Raw genomic sequence first — 27998 nt, 5'->3', positions numbered from 1 at the left:
CTGTTCTCACAGTGGCCAAACAGATGCCTGTGAAAAAACAGCAAGCAGGATTCGAGCACAGGAACCTTCTCCCCTCCTGTGGTTTCCAGCAACTGGTATTCAGAAACATTGCTACTTCCAACTGTGTCCTGATTGTGGGAATCACATACGTTCCTGATTGGGCCCCTGTGGGAACAGAATGCAGGACTAATGTGCCCTTCCGTCTGATCTAGTAGGATGATAATCTTATGATTATTATTTTCCACTTCCCATTAAACTCTAATTAAAAGTTATGGCCAGCTTGAACCTGCTCAGTCCATGGCTATTTAAACTGGCAACCTAATATGCATTCACTGTTCTTAATGAAGGGAGATGTTCCCCTATTTGGAAAGGAGTTTGGAATTCATCTGTCTATATTAGGAATTCACAGGGAGGAAGAGAAAGGTCAGAAAAGGCTGCTGAGCCTATCTGCAAATTATATCTATGTCAGGCCCCTGCCTCAGACATTAAAGGAGCAGAAATGCCAAATATATTTCTATGGCTCATGATTCTATTTTCATACTTGGGAAGGTGCGGACTGGCTCACAGCATCCTTTTCCTCTTTTCCTACCACAAGGTCCAAAAACCAAAGATAAGATTAGTACCCTGAGAAGGAGACACCACCCATCACTTAGTTCTCTCGCTGAGGCCACAGCCAACCTTTAAAATATATTGGAATGAATTTACAGCCTAACCTCCACAGTACTTACCTTGAGTCCCAGCAATGCACCTGACTCTTTTGGCATAGTTGTTCTCTTGTTGAGAATAACACGACCAATTAGGCGATCTCCTTCTTTAGATGGTTGCCACGTTACAGGGTGCTATTAAAAATAAGCAAACAAGGAGAAGCAAATTCCTGTTTATGCATACAAATCAAGTCTGTAAGCCACACTCTTTCCCCCGATGTAATAAAGGTGTTGGGCATCTATTTTTATAGTTATCAATGGACCGCGTGTTGCCTATGCTGGTTATTTAAACTGTTTGCTGTCTCCAGCATAGTACTTAGAATGGCAGGCACACTTACGATCCAAGACAAAGTACACAACTCCTTATGGTTTAACATACCATTTTTCTATTAAGTTTATTCATTGGATGAAGGAGTAGATTTTCTACAAAAATATCCTACCTATTAAAGGTGTTTTGTGATTATTCATAAAAACAACTCACAGTCTTTTTTCATATCATCATGTTAAGAACCAACCAACACCATAATGATAATAAAAAAAATAATCGTTTATTTTAATTTAATCCAATAGACCAATTTGGCATATTTCTTACCGAGCTAATAGGAGATGTCTCCCTACTGTGCCACGTGGCAGGATCAAGCCAGTAATAATCCAAATCACCTGGAATATATAGGAAAGGAAAGAAATGAAATATGTATTCTGAAGGAAATGCATTAACTGTATTATGAGTTGAACTGAATTTAGTGTTTGAATTTAGAAATAATAATAATAATAATAATAATAATAATAATAATAATAATATACAATTCCCTATTCAACTGCAGATCTTGCATGATGATTGAGTTTATGTTTTGGCTGAGTTTATAATTTGTTAAGACTGTTTCTATATTACAGTGTTTCAAGATGCTGATGTTGCTAGCATATAAAAATACAAGGAGATACTTCAGATTGGCCACATTCAGATGACATCCTAAATCAAGTCTGAGGAACCTATGGCTCTCTAGGTGTTGTTGGACTTCTCTCATCACTCTCATCAGACCCAGCTGGCATGGCCCATGGTCAGGAACAATGGGAGTTGTAGCTCAACAACATATAGAAGACTATAGCTTCCCCATACGTGTGTTAAATCATAGTTTAGCAATACCAGACTGAGTCAAGTCTTCCTACCCAGGGGTGGATGCTCTCATTCAGCACAGGCACAAGGAGGAAATCAGAAGCTTCTGCTACACTTTCAGATTAACGAGAGTTTAGTGGGTCATCCAAATCCTAAACTATGATTAATGTTAACTGTGGTTTGATAAAACAAGCCAGCTTCATAATCCATGCTTTGAAGCTGGCTTGTTTCAAACAATCCATGCTTACGATTAACCAGTTTGTTGGGTTTAAGCTACAGTTAAGTGAAACCAAAATCTTCCTCACAGTCATATCAGAGAAAGAGAAAGATGAGCCCATGACCCAATATAACTCATTTCATCAAGCAGAACTGGGCTATTTATTCTGGCCTATCTAGCTCCATTCTGATAGTATTTCTTCTGGATTTCAGGTGCCATATTTCCTGTAACCTGAGATGATTTCAATGGAGGTGCCTAGGGTTGAACCTTGGACCCCTCTACATATAAAACAACACACTCTATTTGCATGCTATAAACACAAGCTTGATTGTGTCAACCCCGCAATTTCCAACTGCAGTAAATTTTGAGCAGCTGCTTGCTTGCTCCAGGTCCCCATATGGCCTACTTGTGTACATTTGCAAATACATAGGACTGTACTTCAGGCTAAAGTTAGCTGCAGATAGTTCCTATTTAAATCAATAGCACTTAAATGATGGCTAACTTGTGTTACTGATTTCAATGGAACTCAAGTTCAGCTAACTTCAGCTGGATCCAACTCAGAAATATCACACCATCATAATCAATTTCCAGTAAAACTGCTCTCAACATCTCACTATTTGGGGGAGACAGAAGCAACCAAAGCTACAACAAGTGACATACACATAGCTGTGCTAGTAAGCAATTGATAGTAGTTAAAATAATTTTGTGTGGTATGTAGTAGTATATATACACAATATTAGTTTGAATAATGGAGGCAAAACTGGAAATGTACTTGAGATGACACACAAGTAAAAGGGGTAGACAGAAAAGATGAATGAATTACATGATGTGAAGTGATGGAGAGAGACGTATATGCTTCTGTGTTATGCAATGATGACCAACAAATGAATTATAATAATCAATTCGCAGAGATTGCAGTTTAGAATACCGATCAGGATTCTGTACAAGAAGATGCTTCCTTGTAAAGACAAGCTGGAGCACAATTCTCTGCACACTTACCTAACAAGTCTAATTGAAATTAGCAGAACTTACTTCTGAGTAAACATGCACAGGATTGCACTGTTAGCCACTCTGCTATTGTTGATTATCAACTAATGCAAACTGTGCAGACTCTGCTTTACCTCTGCCATGAATTCATTAATTAGTCTAAAGCAGCTCATTCATTATCTCTTATCCCCAGCCCCACCCAAACCTGTAATAGGGGGCTAATAATGTCAAACTACTTTACGGAGCTGTAATACAGATGATGAAGAGGATAACAACAACAACCAGCAGCATCAGCATCAATGGCACATTTATTTGTCATTGGGCTCTATATATATATAGTACATAGCCAACCCTTATGTTAAACCAAAGTTTAATATTACAAGAGTAAGCCTACCCTTCCCCAATCTGCTTTGGATGCACCTGCTTTAATTTTTAGATTAACCACGGTTTCCTATGTCATCATAGATTGGCCATTTTAATTTTAACTATGGTTTGCTTGAAACAAGCCAACTCCAAACAATGCATTATGAAACTAATAATCCAAGGCATCCAGTTGCCAGCTGAGAACAAGATGCTGGTCCAGATGGGCCTTTGGCATCATGCTGCAACCTCTTCTTATGTTCTTAATCAAACCACAGTTAACATTAGCCATAGTTTAGGGAGCTTTCTTGCTAGGGTTGTTGCTGAACTTGCAGAATCTTTCCTAAAGTTCCTCCCCTTTTTGACGTGCTAGATCAAATTAAGGCTATCCATATTTATTTAGTTTTAACATTTATCATCTGTTCTTCACCAGATAGTCCCAGGGCAGAACAAAACCACACCTTCATTCAAACAAAGTACAGTAAATAAAATTAAAAAACAACAAACCATATTATATATACAATTACTTTTAAAATTATAATTAAAAGAATCAGAAAAAAATACTGAAACAAGCTAGATACTATCATGGCCAAGTGACTCATCACACTTCTCATCCCCTCCTAAAGGGCTGTGCAAAGAGCTGCATTTTCACTTGTCATGAAAATGTTAGTGTAGTATCAGTACCAGACACACCTCAAAGGATTCTAGAAGTAGGGAGCCACCACAGAGAAGGCCGTCTCATGCACCCTACCCTACAAACTTCAGCTAACAGTGGGATCATGGGCAGGTCCTCCCCCTCTGAACTTAGTGCAAGGGCATGTGAATATGGAAGGAGGTGTGTGCAAGTATGTAGTTGTGCAAAGCCAGCATACTCATCAAAGCAAATCTGGTGCCGTAAACTGGCATACTTGGGCACATGTTGTGGTAGAGCTCACCACATGAATCCTGCCCTGCATTCCCCCCAACTGGAGGCATCACCAGTTAGCGCCTCCATGTTGCCAATGAGGGAGAGGCATCAGCTGACAACCCACTCAAATATGTTGTCAACCTTGCCTCAAAGGATGAAGCCTGAATATATAAGGAACAAGAGTATGGTTGCAACTGACAGGAAGCAACATACAAGAAGGAGCACTGGCACAAATTCACATTCAGGCACAGATTTCTCCCTCTGAAGAGCAAACAATATACCTTCTCTCATTGTTATTTGTGCCATTTCACTTCAGACATATTAAATGGAGTCCCTAATTCTTAATGACAATGATACTTTAACAGCAGCATTCAAGAATGTATACTCTATTATACAATTTCTCTCTCACAAACATGCTCAGACGCTTTATCTTTCACAACATTATTTTTATGGCAAACATGATATTGCTAACCAAAGTTGGTTGGGCTAGAATTTGTCGATTGCTTTCTCTCCTTAGCTTCCCTGTGTTCAGTTTGCTATATAAAGTGCCCAAAAATGAATACGGTACATTCAAGATTAGAGTCATGAACACCTAAAACTGAAATGCAATGCTTTCAACTGGGAACATTGTATTTAAAAATAAATAAATCCAAAAGCATACTATATGATAATACACAGGCTGCATTATTGCAATTTGAAGGCTATGAAATTTACTAACCACAACACGACTCAGGAGACGCAGGGCACACCAACTCTCTTCTGCCAAACAGATTAGCTAAAAATAATATATCTGAATGATTATATGTTCCCTGACCATCAAAACCTCTGAAATCTGATTACTTTCTCGAACGTGCAATATTGTTTATGGCTAAATGAGATTTACCCTGTCCAGAATTACATTTACAGACAGGTTATTTTAAAATAAAATTTAAAAAAATCTAAACACATATTTATGGTTGAAAAAGTCAGCTTATATTTTAAAAACACAGTTATATACTTAAAAATCAGGAATGGGTATTATGAAAGATAAAGGAACCTGCCCGCCCCCGAAAGAGCAAGAAAAATGGCTCTTTTTATCTCTTCCCCCCACCCTTATGCTTGTACTTCACCACCAGAAGAAACCTTTTCAAAACTCAGACTGATTGGCAATAATATTTTACAGTCATCTACAGCCTCCCATTCTGACAGTACTATTAGATTACCTGTCCCCGAATACACCGTATGGAGAAGAAACTGAAGGAAACCAGCAAACATAGCAGCTTCAGCTCAGAGCACCTAAACAAGCAGAACCGACTTCAAGCAGGTTGCTGAATTCCAGCCTGCGACTGTAGCAAAGCCGTAACCGCAACGGGTGGAGAGGGGGGGGGAGAGAGGAAACCCCCCTCCAAAAAACAAATCAGTACAAAGCCAGGTCTATAAGACAAGTCCCTGTAGTCCTTGTCTCCTGAGCCAATGCCAAATTATTCTGCAATGTCAAACACTCTACAACAGTGACACCAAACAAGGCCACAAGAGCCACAGCCATCAATACAAATCTCTGCAGTGTGGAGAGAGCATTGATTACTGCATTAATCTATACATGCTCAGTGCAATGCTAAAGAGCCTCTCTGGCTATGGAGAATCCTTAATGATTTTAGGAGACTCCACGAGACAGTCTGACGGGGGGGGGGGGAGGAGAAACCCCCCAAACAAAACACTGCTCCCTGCCCACAGAGGTGGGAAAATAAATGTTTTATCTGCCAGTACTTGACACAGACAAATGCTATTCGAAGCACAAGTATCAATGGAATCAGTAACAATGCGGCAGCCGTTCTTCCTCTTTAGTACATTTAGACTGAGTTTTTGCTGTGCAATTTAAACACAGGCACAACACAAATTAAACCCGACCCACCCACCCTTAGGAGGCCACCACAGAAATGTGTGAGTTGGGTTAGAAAGCAGAGAAGCCCACCACCTGGCGAAGCTGTTCTTCAGGTTGCCTGATCCAAAGGCAAAAGCAGCTAAAGCTGGGCCAGAAGGCATATGTTTACTGGATGCTGCTCTCACCTGCTGACCGAGACAAGCCTTGGGCAACTGCCAAGGGGCACTCACAGAACATGGACCACTTCTTCCAGAAACTGGGGGCATTTCCATGGGCAGAGAGAAAGTGAGTCGAAAGAGGCAGATGGAGATTTTCTTAGCGCTGGCACAGGTCTCTTCCCTTTGCAGCAGTTTTGTCTCCCATGCAGATGGGGCAGGGAGAGACAAAATAATATTTGTAGTTGAATAAAGCAGTTGAATGTAGCAGTTCGAAAGCACGTCAAAATGCAAGTAGATAAATAGGTACCACTCCGGTGGGAAGGTAAACGGCGTTTCCGTGCGCTGCTCTGGTTTCACCAGAAGCGGCTTAGTCATGCTGGCCACATGACCCGGAAGCTGTCTGCGGACAAACGTTGGCTCCCTCGGCCAGGAAAGCGAGATGACCACGCAACCCCAGAGCTGTTTGCGACTGGACTTAACTGTCAGGGGTCCTTTACTTTTACCTTTTATAACATCTTACAGATTTCTCAGTGGTATACTGTACTATAGGTCAGCACTGTACTAACACAATGGTAGCGGTTAGTTGACACTACAAATATTTTAATGTACTACTTGTGCAAAGCGGGACCAGGTACAGGAAGGGGCTGCAAAACTATATGGAGAGCCCCACCCCAAGGCCATGACTTCGACTGACTTACGGGTAGACATCTGAGCCAGCAGCACTGTGAAATTACTACAAAATCTACCAGAAAGCATGGAGCATTTGAAACACAAATCATTATCAACACCCTCAAATCAGCCCATCGTAAACTCCTAACAACTGAATGGCGAAAGCAGTTTAATTGATGCCTGAATGAAAATACTGCAATCAGGGTGGACATGGAACATAATATATTTTGCGTTCTGCATGTCTGTTAGGAACATTGTAGTATTAATGTTCATTAAAAAGAAAATTTAATAAACCAGATACCCTGAAAAATATAATCAAGGGTATTATTATTATTATTATTAGTTTGTATTTTTCTATGTATTTTACCTAGCTCCAAATGATTCACACTCTGACCTGGGGGGGGGGTCACAGAGACAGGAGAAGGGCAGAGAGTAAGCTGACTGCACTAGGTCAAATTTCATTCCACAGAAGTGCTTTTATTCTTCTTTTGCCCTGATTTGCCCCTATAGAAGACAAATGGCAGATTTTATATAATATTTAATACTTCTCTAATGTTGCCACAAGCAACACATCCTAATCCTCATCACAATTTTCTAGGCCAAGCTACGATTAGGATTGTGATGACACAGATAAAGGAAATCTGGACAATACGGGTTAATGTTTTCATTTCTTCTCATAAAGCAAGCAGAGCAAAGGTTCTGAACATACCACCCATATCCTCATTACTGGAAGTGTGGTTACATAGTTTTGAGAGAGGTGATGGACCACATTAATTTTCTGTTGCTCCAGAGCAGGAAGTAGCTGACATGGTGCCCCCCAGATGTTACAGACTACAATTTCAGTCAGTCTAACCAGCACAGCCAGTAACCAGGGATAATGGGAGTTCCCATCAGTAACATCTGCAGGACACCCCCTTGGCCACCCCTGCTCTGGAAGGTTCAACCTCACCCAATGGGTTCTAAGTAGAATAAACAATATTTAGAGTCGGACACGACTAAACGACTAAACAATAAAAGTGTAAACATCAGGAAACACTCCTGGATGGTGCAAACTGTTTGACGGTGGAACGGATTGCCCCGGGTAGTGGTTGACCCTCCTTTGTTGGAAGTTTTTAAGCTGAAGCTGGAATTCCACCCTTTTGGGGATGCCGCAGTAGTGGGGTTCCTTCCAAGTCTGTGGTTCTAAGGCTGAGGCGATTAATAAAAGGCACATTGTGTTTCACTGCAAAAATATGGCTCCATCAACAGTTTCTGCTTTGTGACAGTTCCCCCAAGCACCTAAATGCAAATAAGTTTGTGTTCGCAGGTCTAAACCGCTGCTTCCCTAACATCCTGTCTCTCACCACCACCTTACGGCCCTCATTGGTTTAGAGGATACATCCTGTACTGTGCTGAGCTTTGGAAGGACTAGTCACAACTTCCTTTTCCCAGGTCTAGGAATATAGGGATTACATGGTGGTACTGGGAAGGCACAAGGTGGGTCTCAGAGGTATCTCTTTTCCTATCTCAACCAATGCTTCCTATTGGCTGCTCAAGGATAGATGTGTGACAAAGGGCAGAAGTTGATAACAAAGCAAGCCATCACTAGCATAACTTTTAAAATGTGCTTGATTAAGGTTTTTGTTTCTCTTTAATCCAGCAAAGTTCAAGAACAAAGGTCTAGCACTGGCTGTCAGTAAGAACTCATAGAGATATGGCTACAGTTCTGTTCCAGTCTGTCAAGGGTATTTCAATATGATTTCGGTACTGTTGGTGTGGTAGATTTGACAACACATTGCTTCACTGGTGCCCCATTTCAGGTCTGTGAGCGAAACCTAAATTGTGGCATCATAGTGACAAAGCAGAAGTTGCTGAATTGCAACTTATTACCAAACTTAAAACCATTGAGAGACCTGGTCTGAATAGAGACATTGGATTCTTATCTCATTATACATGATAAAGCTATCTTTAGCCATCTCACCCCTTGTTTTTTCCTGTAAGACCAATTGCAGTCGTTAACAGTCGTCAACAGGTTTACCACACCTATCAGCCAATCACCCATTCCCACCACCCTTCCCACCCTCTCACTATATATAAGGGTCTGCTGACTTCTGTTTCAGTGTCTCTGAAGTAGTGTGCATGCACAGGAAAGCTCATACCAATAACAAACTTAATTGGCTTCTAAGGTGCTACTGGAAGGAATTTTTTTATTATTATTTTGTTTCGAGTACGGCAGACCAACACGGCTACCTACCTGCAACTATTACTATACACAGTTCCTGATACAGCTACTCAAAGCATTGGAATATCAGCTAACACATTGGTTGCCAATGGGTCACCATACCTCCATACTCCCTTAGTGGAAAGAAACCTCCTTTAGCTAACAGAGGAGGTTTTTTCAAGCCTAATTGTAGTGAGGGGTCAATTTAAGGTAGATTGCAGCTGGGGAGGAGAAAGCTGCAGGGTCCCTAGTCTTTTTTTCTGGTTGTCAAATATGCCCATGGGCCAAAAAAGGGTTATAACCCCCCACATGCCATGAATACTACTCTAAAATTAGGCCAACCTTGTGAAACATTGCAAATGCATATTCCAGCCAGAGTTCTTGGTTCAGGAAAAACATTTAACTCACGAAGCTTTATCATCCACGAGATATATAAAACAAGCCCTTTCTTAATAGCATGAATGATAAGAGAGTTGAGGTATTCTCCCTATATGACTCCCTTACAGCGAATTTTTCAAATTCATACTAGTGAATAAAACTACACTCTATTTCCATATAAGTACAGAGTCAGAAGACTTTAAAACTGCTGTTGGAAATTGCATATCAAAAACGTCTCTGGTACGATAAAGCTTTTATGAAATTTGGCAACGAATTAGCAGATGTTTCTGGAACTGTAGATAAAATATTCAGTAGCTAACTTAAGAAAATATTTATGGGAAATGACAGATGAAACTTAAATTGCACAGACTCCATCTAGTGGCCAATTTAGCATAAGGTTTAGCAAAACTAGAGGATTAATTTGAACCAATTCATTCCTATTGTGCTTGTAAAATTACATATTTACATTAATTTATTTATTTCTAACACCAACTCCAAAAAGGAGTTAATATATCACATTAAAAATATCCAATAAAATCTGGTCTTTGCCCTGATTCTGTTTGCATTCCCACATATTCCAGCTCCACAATTCTATGTAGTACTGATGCCATTAAAAGAAAACAATTCCTGAGCTGCAGGAAAAATATATACCTCTTTTTATAGCTTATTAAATCATTCTAAGCATGAAAAACATTTCACAACATTCTGATTTTCTACTTTTTTCAGTTCAAGAATTACTGATAACTTGTCAAGGTTCTGATTGGCTTTTCCTCATAATGAACCATGGCATGCTCCAAACACAGGGGTGAAGACATCTTGCTAGTCCCTCCTACAGCAAACCAGTGGGTGGGAAGTTTTTCACAAAAGACAATGACGGAGCAATGATTTGGGAGAAATCAGACAATTAATGTGATTTAACTAACTAGTTATTTCAAGTGCTTACTGAAACGAAGAAAATGGGTCCAGAAATGGCTAAGGTTCAGGTTCACCTCACATGATGGGGCAACACTTCTTGCCTAATTTTGCCTGTCCTACCCCTGTATGCTATGTTTGATATAATACATGACCCTGGTTTACAAGGACAAGAAAAAAATGTAAAGAAACAAGCATGCATAAAACACCTATCACTTGGAGATGTTTTATACCTGAAAAACTAACATTAAAAATATCCTGCCACATTCTGGAATGCCCCTCCTCACCCACCACTCCGGTTATTATTATGTTTATATTCCACCTTTTCTCCTAGGAGAGCAATGTGGTTCTCCCCCTCTTCCTTCTATACAGCATCTGCATTCTCTACCAGCCTTCAGGTTAAGAACATTCCCGCTGGATGAGGCCAAAGGACCATCGAGCCCAACATTCTGTTCTCACTGTGGCCAACCCATGAGAAGCATGCAAACAGGATCCAAGCGCACCAGTACTCTCCCCATCTGGGACTCCCAGCAACAGATACACTGCCTCCAACAGTGGAGGTAGAACATAACTATCATGGCTTATAGCCATTGACAAAAAAAATTCCCCTGCAAAATTGTCTAATCTTTCATAGTCATCCAGGTTGGTGGACACTGCAACGTTAGTGGACATCTCTAGCAAGTTCTACACAGTTTAACCGTACGCTATGTGAAGTGCCCCCCATCCACTGTCTTGAACCTTCCAACATTTGGCTTCAGTAGATGGCCTTGGGTTCCAGTCTTATGAGAGGAGTATAAAATATAACTCTGTGTCCACAACATGCATAATCTTATGCACCTCTATCATGTCCTCCTTTACTTGCTTTATTTCTAAACAAGAAAGCGCCAAATAGTGTAAACTTTCCTTTACCAGGGGAGTTGCTTCAACCCCTTGATCGTTTTCTGAACCTTTTCCACTTCTAGGAAATCCTTTTTGAGGTGTGGCAACCAGAACTCTACCAGCACTCCAGCCATCATCACACTAAAGATTTGTATAAGGGCAACATTTTCCTAATGGTCCCTACCATGGCATTTCATCCCTGCTATTCTCCCTACTCCCTTCAGCTTAGCTTCCCCACCTCTTAGGTCTCTGTCCAGTCCTCAACTGGCCCTACAAGGCTAATCTACATATCTTGTGTGAGTTTTCAATCCTTGGCAAACTGACAACTTCCCTTCTCTCACAGATGCTGGACTGTGGAACATCAGAACAACTTAATTCCCTTGTCAGATGGAACTGTTGTGAACATTCCATGACATCACATCAACTCATCCAACCATTTTTAGAAATTTCCTAAAGGGAAGTTCTATTTCAATGCCATGGGCTTGCCATTACTATTCACACCATAAGAAAAGCAATCCATAGCACTGGGTAAAACACACAGTGCATTTACGCATAGTTACTAAGAAGCAAATCCCATTATTAAATAGGCATTTCTTCCTAGTAAGTATGTATGAGATTGCAGCTGAAATTTACCATATGATAAACAATGCAGAAATGCTTCTATCCCCTATGTGAGCACATGTTCTTCTTTTTCTTGTTGCTGGATCATGGCTATTGTGGGGAAATCAGTGGGGACATCTAAGGAATGTGTTTAGATAAGACCATTCTGGTACTGTCTGTCCACATTTCAGATACTCAGTTTATTGCAGTCTGCTTAATATCTAACAAGCTCTCCTTTGAATAGCTGTAGAATGTGATTTATATTAGATGGGGTGCAAACATCACTATGGGTTGCTAGTCTCTAGCTGTTGTTTTCATTCTGAAGCATTCTATCTACATAGCAGAGCCCTTTTGAGGAACCACAGAAACCCACAGAAGAAACTCATCAGGGCAGGGAAGAGGATGCTTTCTGTAGCAGAGGGCATATTTTGTTCTTTAGTTACGACTCAGAGTAAAGCACTGTGGTTGGAAACCATATGATAGGAAAAGCTATAATGAGAACGCGGCCTCCTTTGTTTTTACAAAATTTCAGTAAATTATGACAGGAAAGGCACGTTTAGATCAACTTCCCCCACACACATAATATATATTTAAATCTTTATCTTACCTTTTTCACTGACACTTTCACTTTCTATTTCCACGTCATCACAACTGGTATATTCAGGTGTTGATGCTCCTTCTTCCTCAGAGCTGCTGACTGACATTTGTCTTTTCTTTCCACCCCGTTTCGATCTATGGGGCTTTGGTGGAGACGGCCGCACTGATTCTGACTGGTCAGAACTAAGGGAATCATTCCTTAGCATGGTCTCCATTTTCTCCCGCTTTGCTTTCCGACTGAGAATAGCAGAGCTAGGATCTAGGCGACTCTGTGTTTTAAAGGGGTCGTGATTTTTGGATTCTAAGTGCTCTGTAGGAACCACGCTATGCCTGGGAGTTGGTGGGCTATGGTTAGCTAATTGTTTAGAAACAGAAATCCTTACATCACCTGTTCTTTCTATTGCATACGCCCTCTGAGTATCCGGGCGAGACTTTATGTCCTGAGTTCCTTGCACCTGTGAGTGCTTTCCTAGTTTATTCTCAGGTACCTCGGGCTCCTCAACTTCAGTGTGTGGCAAGGCAACGTCACTGTGTCTTCTTTCATGCCGTGCTTTTGAAACTTTTGCATGCATGCGCATCTGCTCCTCGTCGGGATGCGGCTTTACGGGATACCTTGCCAGGTTTGGATCACTCCTGTATCGAGTGTGATAGTCATCTTCTTTCCTTTGCTTCTCTCCATCTATAGCTTTGCCTTCCTCAAAATCGTGTGGGAAGTCTGAATAGTCCTGAGACCTCCCTTTCTCTAATCTTCTACCATCACGTCTTTCTTTAAATTCCCTCTCATCTCTTTGTCCTTCACCCTGCTGGAGTGAGGATTTTGGCACTCGTTTGCGCTCACCTTTTACACCTCCTTTCCCATTCTGTTCAGACCCTGCAGGTGTCTTCTTCCTGATGGGAAGGGGTGGAAGAAGAAGAAGAAGAGTTTGGATTTGATATCCCGCTTTATCACTACCCTAAGGAGTCTCAAAGCGGCTAACAATCTCCTTTCCTTTCCTCCCCCACAACAAACGCTCTGTGAGGTAAGTGAGGCTGAGAGACTTCAGAGAAGTGTGACTAGCCCAAGGTCACCCAGCAGCTGCATGTGGAGGAGCGGAGACGCGAAACCAGTTCACCAGATTACGAGTCTACCGCTCTTAACCACTACACCACACTGGCTCTCTTCTTTCTCACTGGAGGAGAACGAAGGGGACAAATCACACACAAAACAATGGCATGTGCCCGAGCCCAATTTTGTGCAAGCTACATTGCAATAAGTAAAAATTTAAAAAAGCTTCATTACATCGTGCCAGACCAATGGTCCACTTCCTTAAGTATAATCTACATTGACTGTCAGCGTTTAAGACTGGAGTTTTTCCCAACCTGGCCTGGAGGTGCCAGGAATTGGCCCTCAGACCTTTTGCATGCAAAGCATGTGAGGTACGGCTCTTCCCCATTAATTAAAGAGAAGATTATACAAAGCCTTTGAACTTAATTATCGCCTGCATCATTATTGTCATGTCGGAAAGGCAGGTGCTAAAAGAAAAATAATGAAATCCATTTTCAGTAATCCCCAAGTTGTTGTTTTTTTTAAATAATTTCCATTTGGGAATAGGTAAAGAAGAATGTATAAAAGTCATTTTTAAAAAACCTCCATTTAGGACCAAGGCATCATGAGTCTAAATATTTGTGCCAGTAAGTGTCTCTCCATGTAAGCAAAGGAATCCCTGAATCCTCTCCCAGCAACATTCAGCAGAGCAAAAAAAAGTATTTATACAGTGACTCTCACATTTCAAAATGCTTGCATCTTAATTGCATGAATATGGATCTGGACAAATGAAATTCAGACTCAAATCTGAAAGCATGTGTTGAAAGAAGTCATAGAGCCCTTCTGAAAGTTTTTATTTGCTTGCAGCTAGTATGTGTTATTTTGAAAGCCTGGAGCAAGAAATGCCCAAAGTTGATCAGAAACCAGTATCACTAAGTGTAATTACCCATAAAGCAAGAGAACGGATCTAAAAACTTCACCTTAATCCATGAATTGCGGAATTAAAAGGTGCACCTGGCTTCTTCACTATGAAGTTTTCAGTGATTGCTGAAGATGCACCTCTTTAGTCTATGGCACATGAGACTTGTGTTCTCAGGACCCACCTTAGTCCTGTGACTGTAATTTGCTTTGTTTTTAATTCTAAATTTGAAATTGTTTCATCCACCCTGGACCTGCTGGTGAAGGGCAGGTGATAAATAATAATAGTTGTTGTTGCTGCTGTTATTTTTCCCAATCCTGTTGACCAATAACAGAGTATTCCAAGCATTCCATTAACTTCCCTGCAAGTATGGAGCATCAAGTTCCTGCCTATTTTACAGCAAGGTAAAAGTAAAGGGACCCCTGACCATTAGGTCCAGTCGTGGCCGACTCTGGGGTTGCGGCGCTCATCTCGCTTTATTGGCTGAGGGAGCCGGTGTACAGCTTCCGGGTCATGTGGCCAGCATGACTAAGTTGTTTCTGGAGAACCAGAGCAGCGCATGGAAACGCCGTTTACCTTCCCGCCAGAGCGGTACCTACTTATCTACTTGCACTTTGACGTGCTTTCAAACTGCTAGGCTGGCAGGAGCAGGGACTGAGCAACGGGAGCTCACCCCATTGCGGGGATTCGAGCCGCTGACCTTCTGATCAGCAAGTCCTAGGCTCAGTGGTTTAACCCATAGTGCCACCCAGTACCACCTTCCAAAGAAGCCATACGAGCATGCTAGACACTAACAGTCCATTCAGCCAAACCTTTGTTTCTGCTGTCACCCATACAGTTTCCATTACTTCACAACACGGGAGCCAGCTCCTAGGAGCTGAGGTCCCTTCAGCCCTCTCAATAAAAAATTTGAGGGGGCTTCCCCCAAGTCAATGGGCACTGTCATTCAAATAGTGTGTGTGCGCACCACGGCATGTGATCAGTTATGTGGGGCAGGGTTTATCTGCCCCCAGCCCAGCATTTAATTCAAGTTGGCACCCCTGCTTCACACAGTGCATAAGTAATGGAGTTTGCCACCACCAACCTGGTTAACTTTAATAGGGGATTAGACAAATTAATGGAAGATAAGGCTGGATGCTGTCTCCAGTAGCAGAGGCAGTTATGCCACTGAATACTAGAGATTGCAAGTGGAATAGGGCAATTACACTGCTTGTGGGCTTCCCACAGGCATCTGGGTGGTCACTGTGAGAACAGAATGCTGGACTAGATGGGCCTTTGGTTGAATCCAATTAAATGTGCCTAGAGAAACTGCTGTCATTTCAAAAAGAAGCTTTTTGGGCAAAAATGGAGAACAGAGTATTCCCAACACATGCATGGTCATCCAGTATGCATGGCCCTTCTTGGGATCCAAGCCAGAGGGTGGGGGGTGGGTGAGGGTGTGTAAAGTAGGGCTGCAATGATCAGATGATTAGCTGGTTTGTGTACTCTATTTTAAAATGCCTTGATAAAACTAAAAAGATGAACCTGATAAGCAGATTTTAATTGGTTTTTAAAAAATCTTTTAAAATAAAAGTACCCATTAAAATTGCAGGTGCAATTCCCCTCCAGTGCGAAATAAAAGGGGGATACTTCCGTTCTAAGGATACCTGTGGTACACATGTGCATCAGCCTTGAAGAGACAAAGAAGCCAGCTGGAACCAGCCAGCTTCAGGAGAAAACCCTGCCCTCAAGATCCCAAACTATTTAAAAATGGCTGCCGTTACACCTCAGAGTAGGCCAGCACTAGCAGTGTGTGTAGAGTCAGTTATTTAGTTTTGGGGTTTCCCACCCCACACCTAGTTAATCTTAATTCTGTTTTTAGTACATTTTAACTAAGTGCAAATGTTAATTTTGTTGTAATGTTGAACTTTAAGTTGGCTCTGTCCTATTTAAATTTGATGCTGTATTTTGAGAATCTGATGAAATTTGTTGAGAGCTTCTTTGAACATTGTCCACCATGGACAAGTAGCATACAAATAAGGTAAGCCATACACAAAGAATACTCTCCCCTCCTTTAGAACTGTAGTCTCACGTGAAAATGTATGCTGAAGCCCTATTGCATCCAATGACATTTACTCCCACATAATCGTGCATAGGTTTGCATCTTTCACAAGCTATTTCACAATTATTTCATCAATGAATCAAGTCAACTCAGCTCAACAATATTCAGGTGACAGACCACCGCTGTGTCCCGTCTCCCCCCCCCCCTCAAAAAAAAACCCACCTCAGCAGAAGAGTTACATTTGGCATACTCATGTAGTGTTGTTTTCATTCATCTTGTGTCATTTACAGATTAATATTATCAAATTATTTTCAGTTTAGGACAATTTGTTTTCTAATACTAACTTTAATTGTGCACATATACAGAAGCTGGGATTTGTGCCTTTAAAAAGTCCAACATACATGCATGTAATTCTATATTCCAAATTAATGTCAGTTTGGTGAATGTGTGTATTTTGTGAAAATCCTACTCTTGCAATTGACTTCCTCTGTTTTCCTTTCTGTCCTTCAATACAACTTTGTAGGACGTGTAGATACTCCAATTAAGCTAGTGTATCCCTCTCAGTACTGGTCCTGTTGACACTGTATGGGGTGGGCAAATTTTGGGGAAGGTTTCCCATATTGCGTATATGCAAAGCCATTGACAACGTGCCCCTCTGCACACCACTAAAGTGTGGCCAGAGTGCACTGAGATTTTATATATTTATAATGCCACTCTCCACTGCTTAACATTATAGCTGCAATTCTTCCCATATGGGCAAGGCCCATTGGCATCAGTGTTACCTCTCTCTCGGGGGTTCACTTCTAGACCTTGATGAAGTCTGCTTCTGTTCCAGGCCCATAGCTTGCTGGGATACCTCTGTGCCTTTCCTCCTGTCAGTTTGCACACTAGAAGGTATTTCCTGTGAGGAGGTGACTGCTGTGCTTAGGGGTGTTTGAGATCTTGACCGTTCTTGAAGCCTCGCTTTCTTTTCTCTAGGTGCATCTGAACTGCCACCAGTAGCTGTATCACTCAGTGCTCCGTCCTGACTGGGTGGCTGTTGAGGACCACTTCCAAAAAACCACGCTCCAGATTTCGTTAGGATCTCTTGTTGCTTTCGGCATAAGTTGCATACCCACATAACCTAGTTACAAAGAAAAATAACAGTCTAAGTACTCTTCAGTTGCTGAAAGGCTCGGTTGTCTAAACATTCAAGAAGAATAAAACCTCCCTCCCGTGACGTTTGTGCTGTTGTTCATGCTCAGGACATGCTTGTGGAGTGGACCACTCTTGATTAGCTGCAGCCAAACATATTGCAATTGCGTGTTTCGCTTGGGCTGCACCAAACATTTATGTTCCATCAGTACTCTGAAGCACCGTCTGGGTGTTCAAAGCATGTGACGATAATCACGGGAGGCAGGAGAGCAGGACCACACTCGCACAACCTGCACTGGCCCCTCCCCAATGCTGTCGGGCATTTTGGAGGATGTCTGCAATACAAGCAGGCTATCCCCATGAGGTGGAACTAAGACAACAACCTATACACACACTGGCACGCTGCCTCACTGCAAGCATGCTCTTAAACATGCGGTCAGCATTAGGGAAGGGCCGCAATGGGGTATGGGTAATGGAGCGAGCAAGCATGGACCTGCTCCCCTGCCTCAAATGAAGGCCTAGGCAGAAGGCCTTCCTGGTCTCACCCTGTGGAATGCCCTCACAGCACATGTCAAGGAGATAAGTAGCTATCCGAGCTTTAGAAGACATCTGAAGGTAGCCCCATATGGGGAATTTTTTAATGTTTAATGTTTTGTTATGTTTTTGTATATTCTGGAAGCCACCCAGCGTGGCTGGGGCAACCCAGTCAGATGGGCGGGATATAAATAAAAAAAATATTATTGTGATGATGGTGGTGATGGTGATTATTGCATGTGTTGAACATACAAATAAGACTCGAAGAGTCAGTATGGTGTAGTGACTAGACTACAAACTAGGAGGCCCATTATCAAATCCCCACACACTAAGAAACGAAGGGCACTGGGCAGGGCACAGTTTCTCAGCCCAGCCTTTTCCACAGGCTTGTTGTGAAGATGAGGTGGGCAGGAGAGCAGGGACCAAAACTCAGTGTTAGAGCACATCTTTGAATGAAGGATGTCCCAGGTTCCATCCCTGCCATCTCCAGTTTAAAGCATCGGCTAGCAGGTGATGGAAAATGAAGAAACCCAGGAGAGCTGCTGCAGATCAGAGCAGAAAATGCTGGGCTAGATGGGCAAATTATCTGACCTGGTATAAAGCATCTTCCTAGGTTTCCCTAAGTGCCTTAGAAGAAGGTCAGCATAAAAAATTGTAGCACATAAAATAAAACTGGTGGGAGTCTCCTATTCATGAAGTTCCACTAATGGGTAGAGATGTAAGGACCCATCAGTTTGGGTTCCCTTAGTTCCTCATTTCAAATTCCATTCTTCACATTTCTGCAACAATATGTGGATTTACTTCTTTAACCCTCGTGAAAATTTGCCAGCATTTTCAGTGCAGTCTTCTCCCCAGTAAACACAACCTTGTATGCAGTTGTTTTGATAATGTGCACGTTTTTGCAAGCATTTCCCCCTAACATAATGCATTTTTGTATGTTATTCTCATGAATATAATCATTTCATTTCACATTCCACTCCCTAATGCAGGCTTCCTCAACCTCAGCCCTCCGGATGTTTTTGGCCTACAACTCCCATGATCCCTAGCTAGCAGGACCAGTGGTCAGGGATGATGAGAATTGTAGTCTGAAAACATCTGGAGGGCCGAGGTTGAGGAAGCCTGCCCTAATGTATGCATTTTTATAAAGCGTGAATCGGGTAGAATCGGCTTTAAATGCTGAATCAAATTTTCCCTGTCCCTACTGATACACCCCACGAGAGGAAGGGAGGCATTTTTCACCGATCTCCCCCCTCCCACTTCTTTGTCTGTCAAAAATTTGCTCTTGAAGTTTAGGGGAGCCTCCAGAACAGCATGAGAGGTGGCTGCATGAGGAATAGCAAAAATCACACACACACACACCGTATTCCAGTGGGAGCTTCCAGTGGATCCCAATTCCTTCCTTGAGCATAAGGGACTATTTGTGTTTTTGAACAGTTCTTAATAAGAAGAAGAAGAGGAGGAGTTTGGATTTGATATCCCGCTTTATCACTACCCGAAGGAGTCTCAAAGCGGCTAACATTCTCCTTTCCCTTCCTCCCCCACAACAAACACTCTGTGAGGTGAGTGAGGCTGAGAGACTTCAGAGAAGTGTGACTGGCCCAAAGTCACCCAGCTGCATGTAGAGTAGCGGAGACGCGAACCCGGTTCACCAGATTACGAGACTACCGCTCTTAACCACTACACCACATTGGCTCTCCACAAACCAAGTTCACTTCACATATGAGGTGAGTTACAGTATTTTGGCCACCAGATATACCCTAACCCCCTCTCCTTAACAAAGAAGTAAGCAAATGCAGCTGAATGTTTTGTTATCCTTCCAATCAAACATCCAATGACACATATCCAAAAATCAATCAATCATTACTCTTGAGTATGGTTTCATCACTCTCAAATGCTCCCTAGGGTAAGGTTACCAGACGTCCCCATTTCCCGGGACAGTCCCCGGATTTACAAATCAGTCCCCGTACAAAATCCATTGAAGTTGGAAAGTGTCCCTGGATTCATTGAAAAAAATCTGGTACCCTTACCCTAGGGCTAAGCTCTCTCATGACACAATGGTCCAAATATAATAGTGAAATGATTACTCTTGAAATTTCATTTTGAGGAAAAGAAACAAAAGCCTTGCCTTAAGAGACAAATGTTTAAGAAGATAAAATATTATTCATAGCACAAGAAAGGTTCTATCCTCTCCCAGGAAGGTATGAAATCAAGCACACATTCTATTTCTGGGCCACTACCGCTAGATTTTTAAATTTATATTTTTGTCAAGAACAGCAGCACATTAAGGCCAGATGCTGGCTCTAAGGATTATGCAGGGATCAAGGCAGTCATGCACTGAACACGATAAAAGAGCAAAAGGGGGGGGAGGAGGGGGATGGGAAGAGTCAAACAGCAAATCTATGCACACTTAGTTGGAAGTAAGTCCAATTAATATTAATAATAATGGGCACTTGCCCCTCCCCCTAAATATAATTAGGATCAGGTTGTTAGAAAAATAACATGGAAATGAACAGAAATATTAGGAGTTGGATCCAGGAATTGGCTGCAATCCTAACCATGTCTACTCAGATGTTAGTGTCATTGAATTTAATGGAGTTTACTCTCAGGAAGAAGGGTTATTATGCAGCGTTAGTCATGCCTAGAGTAGACCCACTGAACTCAATGGGTTTTTTTTTTAATAGACATGGATAGAAGTATTTTGTTAATACTTTCAGGGCCCATTGATTCACTGGGTCTACTCTAAGCATGACTACGTATGGATCCAACCAACCAAAGGAGTTTTCTAAGAAAGAATTCTAAATTAAATCTTTTACAGAAATGTTTCATAAAATTAGAAAAAGAAGCAACATTGCATAGCTGTGCATCAATGCAAAGCACAAAAATGAAGTACACTGCATATTGAGTAATAAATCAAATAAGGAGGAAATGCAAAAAGAAAACGAACACTTTCTAAGCGTTACTGATATCCAAATGTAATAAGGTGCCTACCAGTACCACCACCATCCCCCAAAATTTCAAAATGTTTCAGTAACAATGGAAATGAATAATCTTGCAATAGTAATTGCAAGAAGCCAAAAAGAGTTCTTCCTTTGTCAAGGAATGAAGAAACATTTGGCATGCATGCAAATAACAAATTCTCTTTAGATACTGCAAAGAAAATAAGCAAATGAAATATCTGAGTTCATATAATATCTAAATTAAGTATTATTAACATAATCCCAAGATTCAATGTGTATTTTTTGGTTAAATGCTGTATTGGACCTTACTAAAGTTAAATTTTTGTAGTTTAAATATTTAAGTTGTGGCTATAAGGAGTAAAAATGAAAAGTGTTTATTACAAAGCACATTCCCTTTTCACACAAGAGAAAATGGTTTTATAAGAAAAAAACATTCATGTGTTAAAATATTTTTAAAAATCTCATCAAAAACTTAAAACCTGCAGTAGACCAATCAGTTTTGGTTTAACAAAAACAAACAAAAATATAGCTGCAGTGAAATAATAGAGGCAACTTCAACAATAAACAGGAAGAAGAAAAAACACTTCCAACTCCAGATAAAGTGAACATTTGCAAAAGAAACAAATGAAAATACCAGTTAACACTACTACACTTGCCTGTTAGCAAGCAGTCGTAAGATTCTTCTTGTGTGTGTATAGCATGTGTCAAAATAGATCTGAGCAAAAATCCAATATTTTAATTAAACATAACACATCTGATGCTCAGGGAAAGGTGGAAAAATAAGGGCATCATTCAGCTCTGTTAAAATAGCTGGGAGCTTTGCCAGTGACTTCTGTGGGTTGAACTCCATAGCCTAGATACAGATGTTCAAAAGTCCCCAAGTTCACTACTACCGAAACATGCACCCTGTTGTGTTTCCGATCAAAACTAGCAAATTGAAACAAATGTTCATTAGTGGAGCTATTTATAGAGCCCATGTGCTGTATTGAGGGGGGGCCCTCAAAAAGTTGTCTAAGCCAAAACCCAACACAGTATAATTATAAACTATCGATATGTAATAAAATTGATCACAAAAATCCCACACATGTCTACTCAGAAGTAGGCACCATTGAGTTCAATGGGGCTTACTCCCAGGTAAATGTGCATAGGGCTGTAGTCTTTATCCTTCTGCAATGCATGCATAACATAAATTTTCCATATAACACTGACAGATGCTTCTGGATACTAATGCAACATATGTGAAACACACACATCTTCGAAAGAAACATTCCTGAATATCAATTTATACTGATGCACTTGCACAGCTTCATACTGTGATTATTTCTTTTGGATGAAACTATGTGTCCTAAATAACTAAACTAGCCATGGCACAAATATACATGTGTATCCACCCCAACCACCTATCCACACACAGAAACACAAACTTTTTAAAAAAACAACAACACCTATATATGTGAAAATGCTGTGCCTACAACAACCAACCAGTTAAAAATTGAAACATTTTGTCACACACACACACACCAATCATTTAGAGTTAAAAACTGAAACATTTTGGCATACACACATACAACAACACACACCACAAATTACACATGAACAAATCTGTATTATACTCACATAGAGACTACACTACCATCTCTGTTTAGCAGTCGCTCCAGAGCTTAGTTAATACATGCAATTTGGCCGCTGGCCTTGAGCTACAGTAGGTCCAGAGGGGGGGTGGGGGTAGAGACAAAAGTCCTTCTTCCAAAGAGGGAGGGGGACAAACCTTGAGGTGATATAACAGTTTCAGTGAGAAAGCCGCTTAGTGAAAAAATATTGTGTAGGGAAGTATGTGGAGCAAGCAATCTAGCAGCATGCAGGAATTATATCCTGATTGAAAATACTGGGCCATGGTCCAAACTAATCTAAACTAAAGCAGGTCTGTGTAATAACTTATCTTAACAATCCACAGATGTTAGGCAACCAAACAAACACACTGATGAAGGATTACAGTCCTTTAATGTGGCTTCTGGACCTCCATGCAATGCACCAGGAACTCTAAGGAGGATTCTGTGTTAGAGAGAGTTAGAATCTGCATGTATTTCTAACTGCTTCTAACGTGCAATTGGAATAGCTTGCTAAGAAATAAATTTGCAGTTCATTTCTTGTTCTTGGGTGCGTCCTGATGCAGCATTTCAGCAAATCATCAACGCGGTTACTGTGTACCTACATAAAGCACATGCATGTTTGCATGTGTGAAGATTTGAGAGGCAAACTGCTGTCACTGTTAAAAGTGGACCAGTCTGTGTTCGACATTCTGCGTTTGCACGGAATACTGAGCCTGGGTTTCTGGCTTATCGTGATTTATCAGGGCTGAGGAGCATGCTGAAGCAGCAACGCTGCCAGAGCACTCTGCTTCACTCCTCCTCAGGTGTGAGTGGGATAAACCAACCAAGAAGCCTTGGCTTCCATTTCATCTGACCCCAGGATAATGGCTTGCAATTCCATTACAACCCAGGTTTCACTAACCAGCCTGGAGCCATCGTTTAATTCATTATAAGATTTCTTAACCACTCTCCACCGTAAGATTTCATGGTAGGTCACAACAATAAAATGTACAGTCATAAAAAACATAATTACTGTTTCAGAACACAGAAAACTGTTCCAAATGGGACACAAAAATATAGATTCAACAAAATGAAACAAAAACCTTAACTATCAACGCCCAAGGAACCATAAGGCATGTCTTCAGCATTTGTTCCTGGCTTGTAGATTGTGGCTTGTTATGTGGCAAAAAACAACAACAATGATCCCTGGTTTGGACTTAACAGGAAGGCAAGGGCTTTATGTTTGCTTATCTTGGTCATGCCAGGGGAGGAATGAACCAGGAGCAATTCGGCAATACGATTTGTTCCTGGCAAGCCACGATAAACCAGAAATTCTAGCATATATTTATGTGTGGATCTGGTGAAAAGTGTTCATTTTCATGCTACGTGGAAATCTTCCCATGTGTTACCTTATCACAAGTAAGTCTCACTGACCCCTTTGTGTGGCAACACTTATGCTAATAATAATAAAGAGTCAAGCACACACAGGATTAATCTCAAAATGATGAGTCCAGGATTCACACACAAATCCATGTGAAAACATCACTGTGGTTGAAACATGCTTCAGAGAGGTAAAAGGACTGCATGCTTGCGCTCGTGTGAACAGTCTGGAGTGTCTTATTCATAACCACATATAAGCCTCACACTTACTGTCTCTGGCCCTTCCCACTGCAGTCCGTGGCCAGCAGAGACATTATTCCTGTACTAACACAACATGAAAGCAAAACATGAAAATCCTTGCAATGAAATTGCAAACGCACCATACATTGCATAAGTTGGCACTTACATTTTTGAATTTTTAACTGCTCCCTGCGCAAACATGGAGTAAAAACGCATTATCTCTTAAGCAATTTTCTATTATTGTGGAACTGAAAAGGCTGGTTCACACAGCCTACCGTCAGGAACATAAAAATCAACATGATCTAAATGTTATGGTTCCCTCAGCACACAATCCTTGGCCAGAGCGTGTGCAAGTTCACCCAGCATCTACAGCTACATTTAAGACCAGGTGTTATATAACACCGTTAAGCACTGAACTTACCACTATAGCTCTGCAAAGCAATAGCAAATCTACTTTAAGTCACATTTTATGGAGTTTGAATTTGGATGTTGGCTATTGATTCAAAGTAGCTTTATGCTCTGTGCATTTCGAGGCTGCTCTGGTTTTTGTTTCCTTCACTGCTTTTAGCTTTTACTTTGCCTTAGTTTCCCTTCACCGCAGACAGTGACCAAAACAAATAAATCATCACTACGGATAAGAACAAATAAAAACATATCATCCACATCAAAGAAGAGCTTGTCTTCATTTTAAGCAGTTTATATAGTCTGCCTTTCCATATAGGATTTGGAAAAGGGACAGATTTACACAGCTTTCCATAGCCTCTCCAGCACTTTGGTGAGGCTCAAGATGTTGACAACATAGCTAAGAACTGCAGAACATATCATGCTGTCAGGCACAACAAGCAGATTCCGTTAGAACATTATGTTTTGATGTCAACATTATTGGTTATATTTGTTCAGAAGGACGGTGTTCCTAAAAACAAAAACAGCATAGGGGAATGTATTCTGTCTACTAATTAGATTAAACCATTTCCCCCACCAACAACAAAATGTCAACTATTATAATTTACAACAGGCTGTAATCTAAATATAATCAGTTGCATCAAGCCTCATGGCACTTCTCTCAGTAGGCCAGTGGGGCGAACATACAGATGCACACAGCAAAGATTCTTCACCCCCAGACACTTTCCTATAAGTATAAAAGCCTTTGTTTTTGGAACATGGTCCAGATCTGGTTGCTAACGCTCTGTCATCTTCCCTAAATAGGGAAGAGTGCTGTGGACCACCCTGAGATTGATGGATGAAGGATGGCATACAATAAACCAAATAAACAAAGAGTGGAACCCAGTCAAATTTATTCAAATGTCCATTCTTCTCTAAATATTGCTTAACTAACAAATATACAAGGAATTTTCAATTGATTTTTAAATTCTTCAGGGGATGAAGATACTGCTTTGGTGTCTCCTCCATTAGAAATCTGTGATTGTAGGCCTGTATGGCTCAAATTTCATCCCTCCCTATTTTTACCTGCCTACTTTAGGCTCATGGAGAGAAAAAAACTAAGGTTTTTCCCTTGATTGCTTAATTTATATAGCTGACAGAATTTCAGAATGGGGGGGGGGGAGTTGATCAAAGTATAAGCCGCAATACTATTTATTGAACCTGGGGCCACAAAAACAGGTACACCCTAATATCAGACATATGGACGAGGATAGATTCTGCCCTGTTTACATAAAGTCTAGCCAAAACAGCAATCTCCCTTCCCTTCATTACTTTTTTTTTTAATGCACATGAAACAAAGAATGCTTCGCCTGCCACTGATGTATGCTTCATATAATTATGGTGCTAAACTCTGGCACAGCTTCACTCTGGTTCAGGCTCCTGCCTATGGCAGGTCAGTCTGATCAACAAACTAGTAAAATCAGAAAATCTGAATGTGAGCCAATCTAGGCTCAGTGAAATCAATGAGAGTAAAGTTGGCTTAAACTCAAGTACTCTAACTTCTGTGGCTTATGGATGTGCCTGCAAAGCACTGCCCTCTTTTGCTTGAAAAATAATAATAATTCAGAAGATATAGAGCTCGGTTGGATTCATAAACTATTAAGATGTTTTCCCTCTCTAGCATCTTGCACATACCAGTGATATGCAACCTAATTCACATGCCAGTTTTATGTGGCACTCAATTTTTATGTTTCCATTCTATTCAGGCTCTTATTTCATTTTCATCACTGGTCTATCTGAGCTATCATATTCCTCTCATAAATTCTGAGGGTCAAACTGCACATCATGTTTCATGTGGTAGCATACAGCTATATCTGTTTTTCTTAAATTAATTACAGCAGCCAGGGGTGGGGACACACAATTGTTATCAGGATCACTGTGTGCAGGAAGGATAGATTTATCCCTTCCCTTCCCAGTTGCAATCCCTTCTGCACAGTCCTGCTCAGCATGGCTATAAGGATTAGAAAGAAGGTGCTATAGTGTCAATTTAAAGTGAGGTTCTTAGCCATCCTAGAGGGAGGAAGTGATTTTCAGGGCTGATACAGTTGGGAAGAGAAGGGGTAACTTATGCACTGTGATCCCAAAAGTAATATGGGGTTCAATGGCTATAATGAAATAAAAACAAGCATTAAGCATAGCATCTAGTTGGATACTGGCATTTTCATATACATGGGCTGAAAAATAGACAAGTCAGAGACATGTAATGAATTGAGGGTGTGTGTGGGTAAACAACTGGGATATCCCTCCTCCCGTAGTACAATAGCACAAGGTGCCTGAGAGCTGAGGCTAGTCCAAATAGTGCACTTGATCCATAATTATAACTGCTGAGGTTTGAGAATAAGTGAATAAGAAGCAGCTCATCTAGCCCATGACCCAAGCAGTACAATGAGGGACAGATACTGTTGAATCCTACAGCCCTTTAAACGTATAGTATCCCCCCCAGGATTTTAGGGGAGAGAAGTGAGTACTGGGATATGAACATCACACAACACACTTTCCCTAAACCCTAATCCTCCCCCAGGATACTATAAGATGCTAGCCACGGTTCAATGCAGTCATTTTTACCACCCTATTCCTCCTCCTCCTCCCTTGTGTTGCTGCAAAAGTTTCTGCCTCCTGGAGGCCATGTTAAGGGGTTTATTATACTTTGTTTTCCTACATGGGTGGCAAGTCCTGTAACTATACACAAACCTCTACCTTGTCTATGAGTAACCCCATTTTGCTGCCAAACTAATAGGCACAGAACATTAGGTTTGTCCTCAGAAAGAACAAGTGGGAACCTGCAGCAAAGCGTTGAAGTATATCCCCAGTCACTAACAGGTTCAGGAGACAAGCCAGCTTAAAACAAGAGCCTTATAATGCTTTTGGGGACTTATTATGGGCAGGTGGGTGGGGAGAGATTGCAGGAGAAGAAAAGGAGCATGATTGCTTTTTCTCTCTTCATTCTCTTGTTATTCACTAAAGCTGCATTTATTAATTCAAAATTTAATCTTATGTCACTGCCAACAGAATTTGCTTTGTAGAAGAGGGGGGGAAATCTTACATAAGATAATCATTTTTCCTGGTTAATAGCAGTTCAAACCATGACCAGTTATCCCCAGAGGTTATATTAGGTCCCCCCCCCTTGCAGTGAACAGCACATCAATAATGCTACATAAAGTCAGGTGTACTAAACAGAACAGAAAGACTACCATCC

At 41.1% G+C, this 27998-nt stretch overlaps 1 protein-coding gene across 50 annotated transcripts in view; it reads right to left on the bottom strand.

Moving 5' to 3' along the window:
* The window catches only part of RIMS1 (regulating synaptic membrane exocytosis 1), a 228884-nt gene that overhangs the window by 107452 nt on the left and 93434 nt on the right, over window positions 1-27998 (bottom strand). For 43 of the 50 annotated variants that reach the window (XM_083606964.1, XM_083606986.1, XM_083606965.1 and 40 more), the window contains exons 4-8: window positions 17310-17650; window positions 12554-13431; window positions 5008-5064; window positions 1297-1364; window positions 729-839 (exon numbers count right to left, since the gene is read on the bottom strand). In XM_083606964.1, the coding sequence (XP_083463090.1) occupies window positions 729-839; window positions 1297-1364; window positions 5008-5064; window positions 12554-13431; window positions 17310-17650 (1455 nt within the window). The remainder of the gene's footprint in view (window positions 1-728; window positions 840-1296; window positions 1365-5007; window positions 5065-12553; window positions 13432-17309; window positions 17651-27998) is intronic. The other 7 variants (XM_083607008.1, XM_083606967.1, XM_083606977.1 and 4 more) reach the window with 1 other exon arrangement.

Source organism: Podarcis filfolensis (genome assembly GCF_964270895.1).
Source record: "Podarcis filfolensis genome assembly, chromosome: 3".
NCBI lineage: Eukaryota > Metazoa > Chordata > Lepidosauria > Squamata > Lacertidae > Podarcis > Podarcis filfolensis.
Note: the sequence above shows the minus strand (reverse complement) of the source record. Positions and strands in the feature narration are given on the sequence as shown.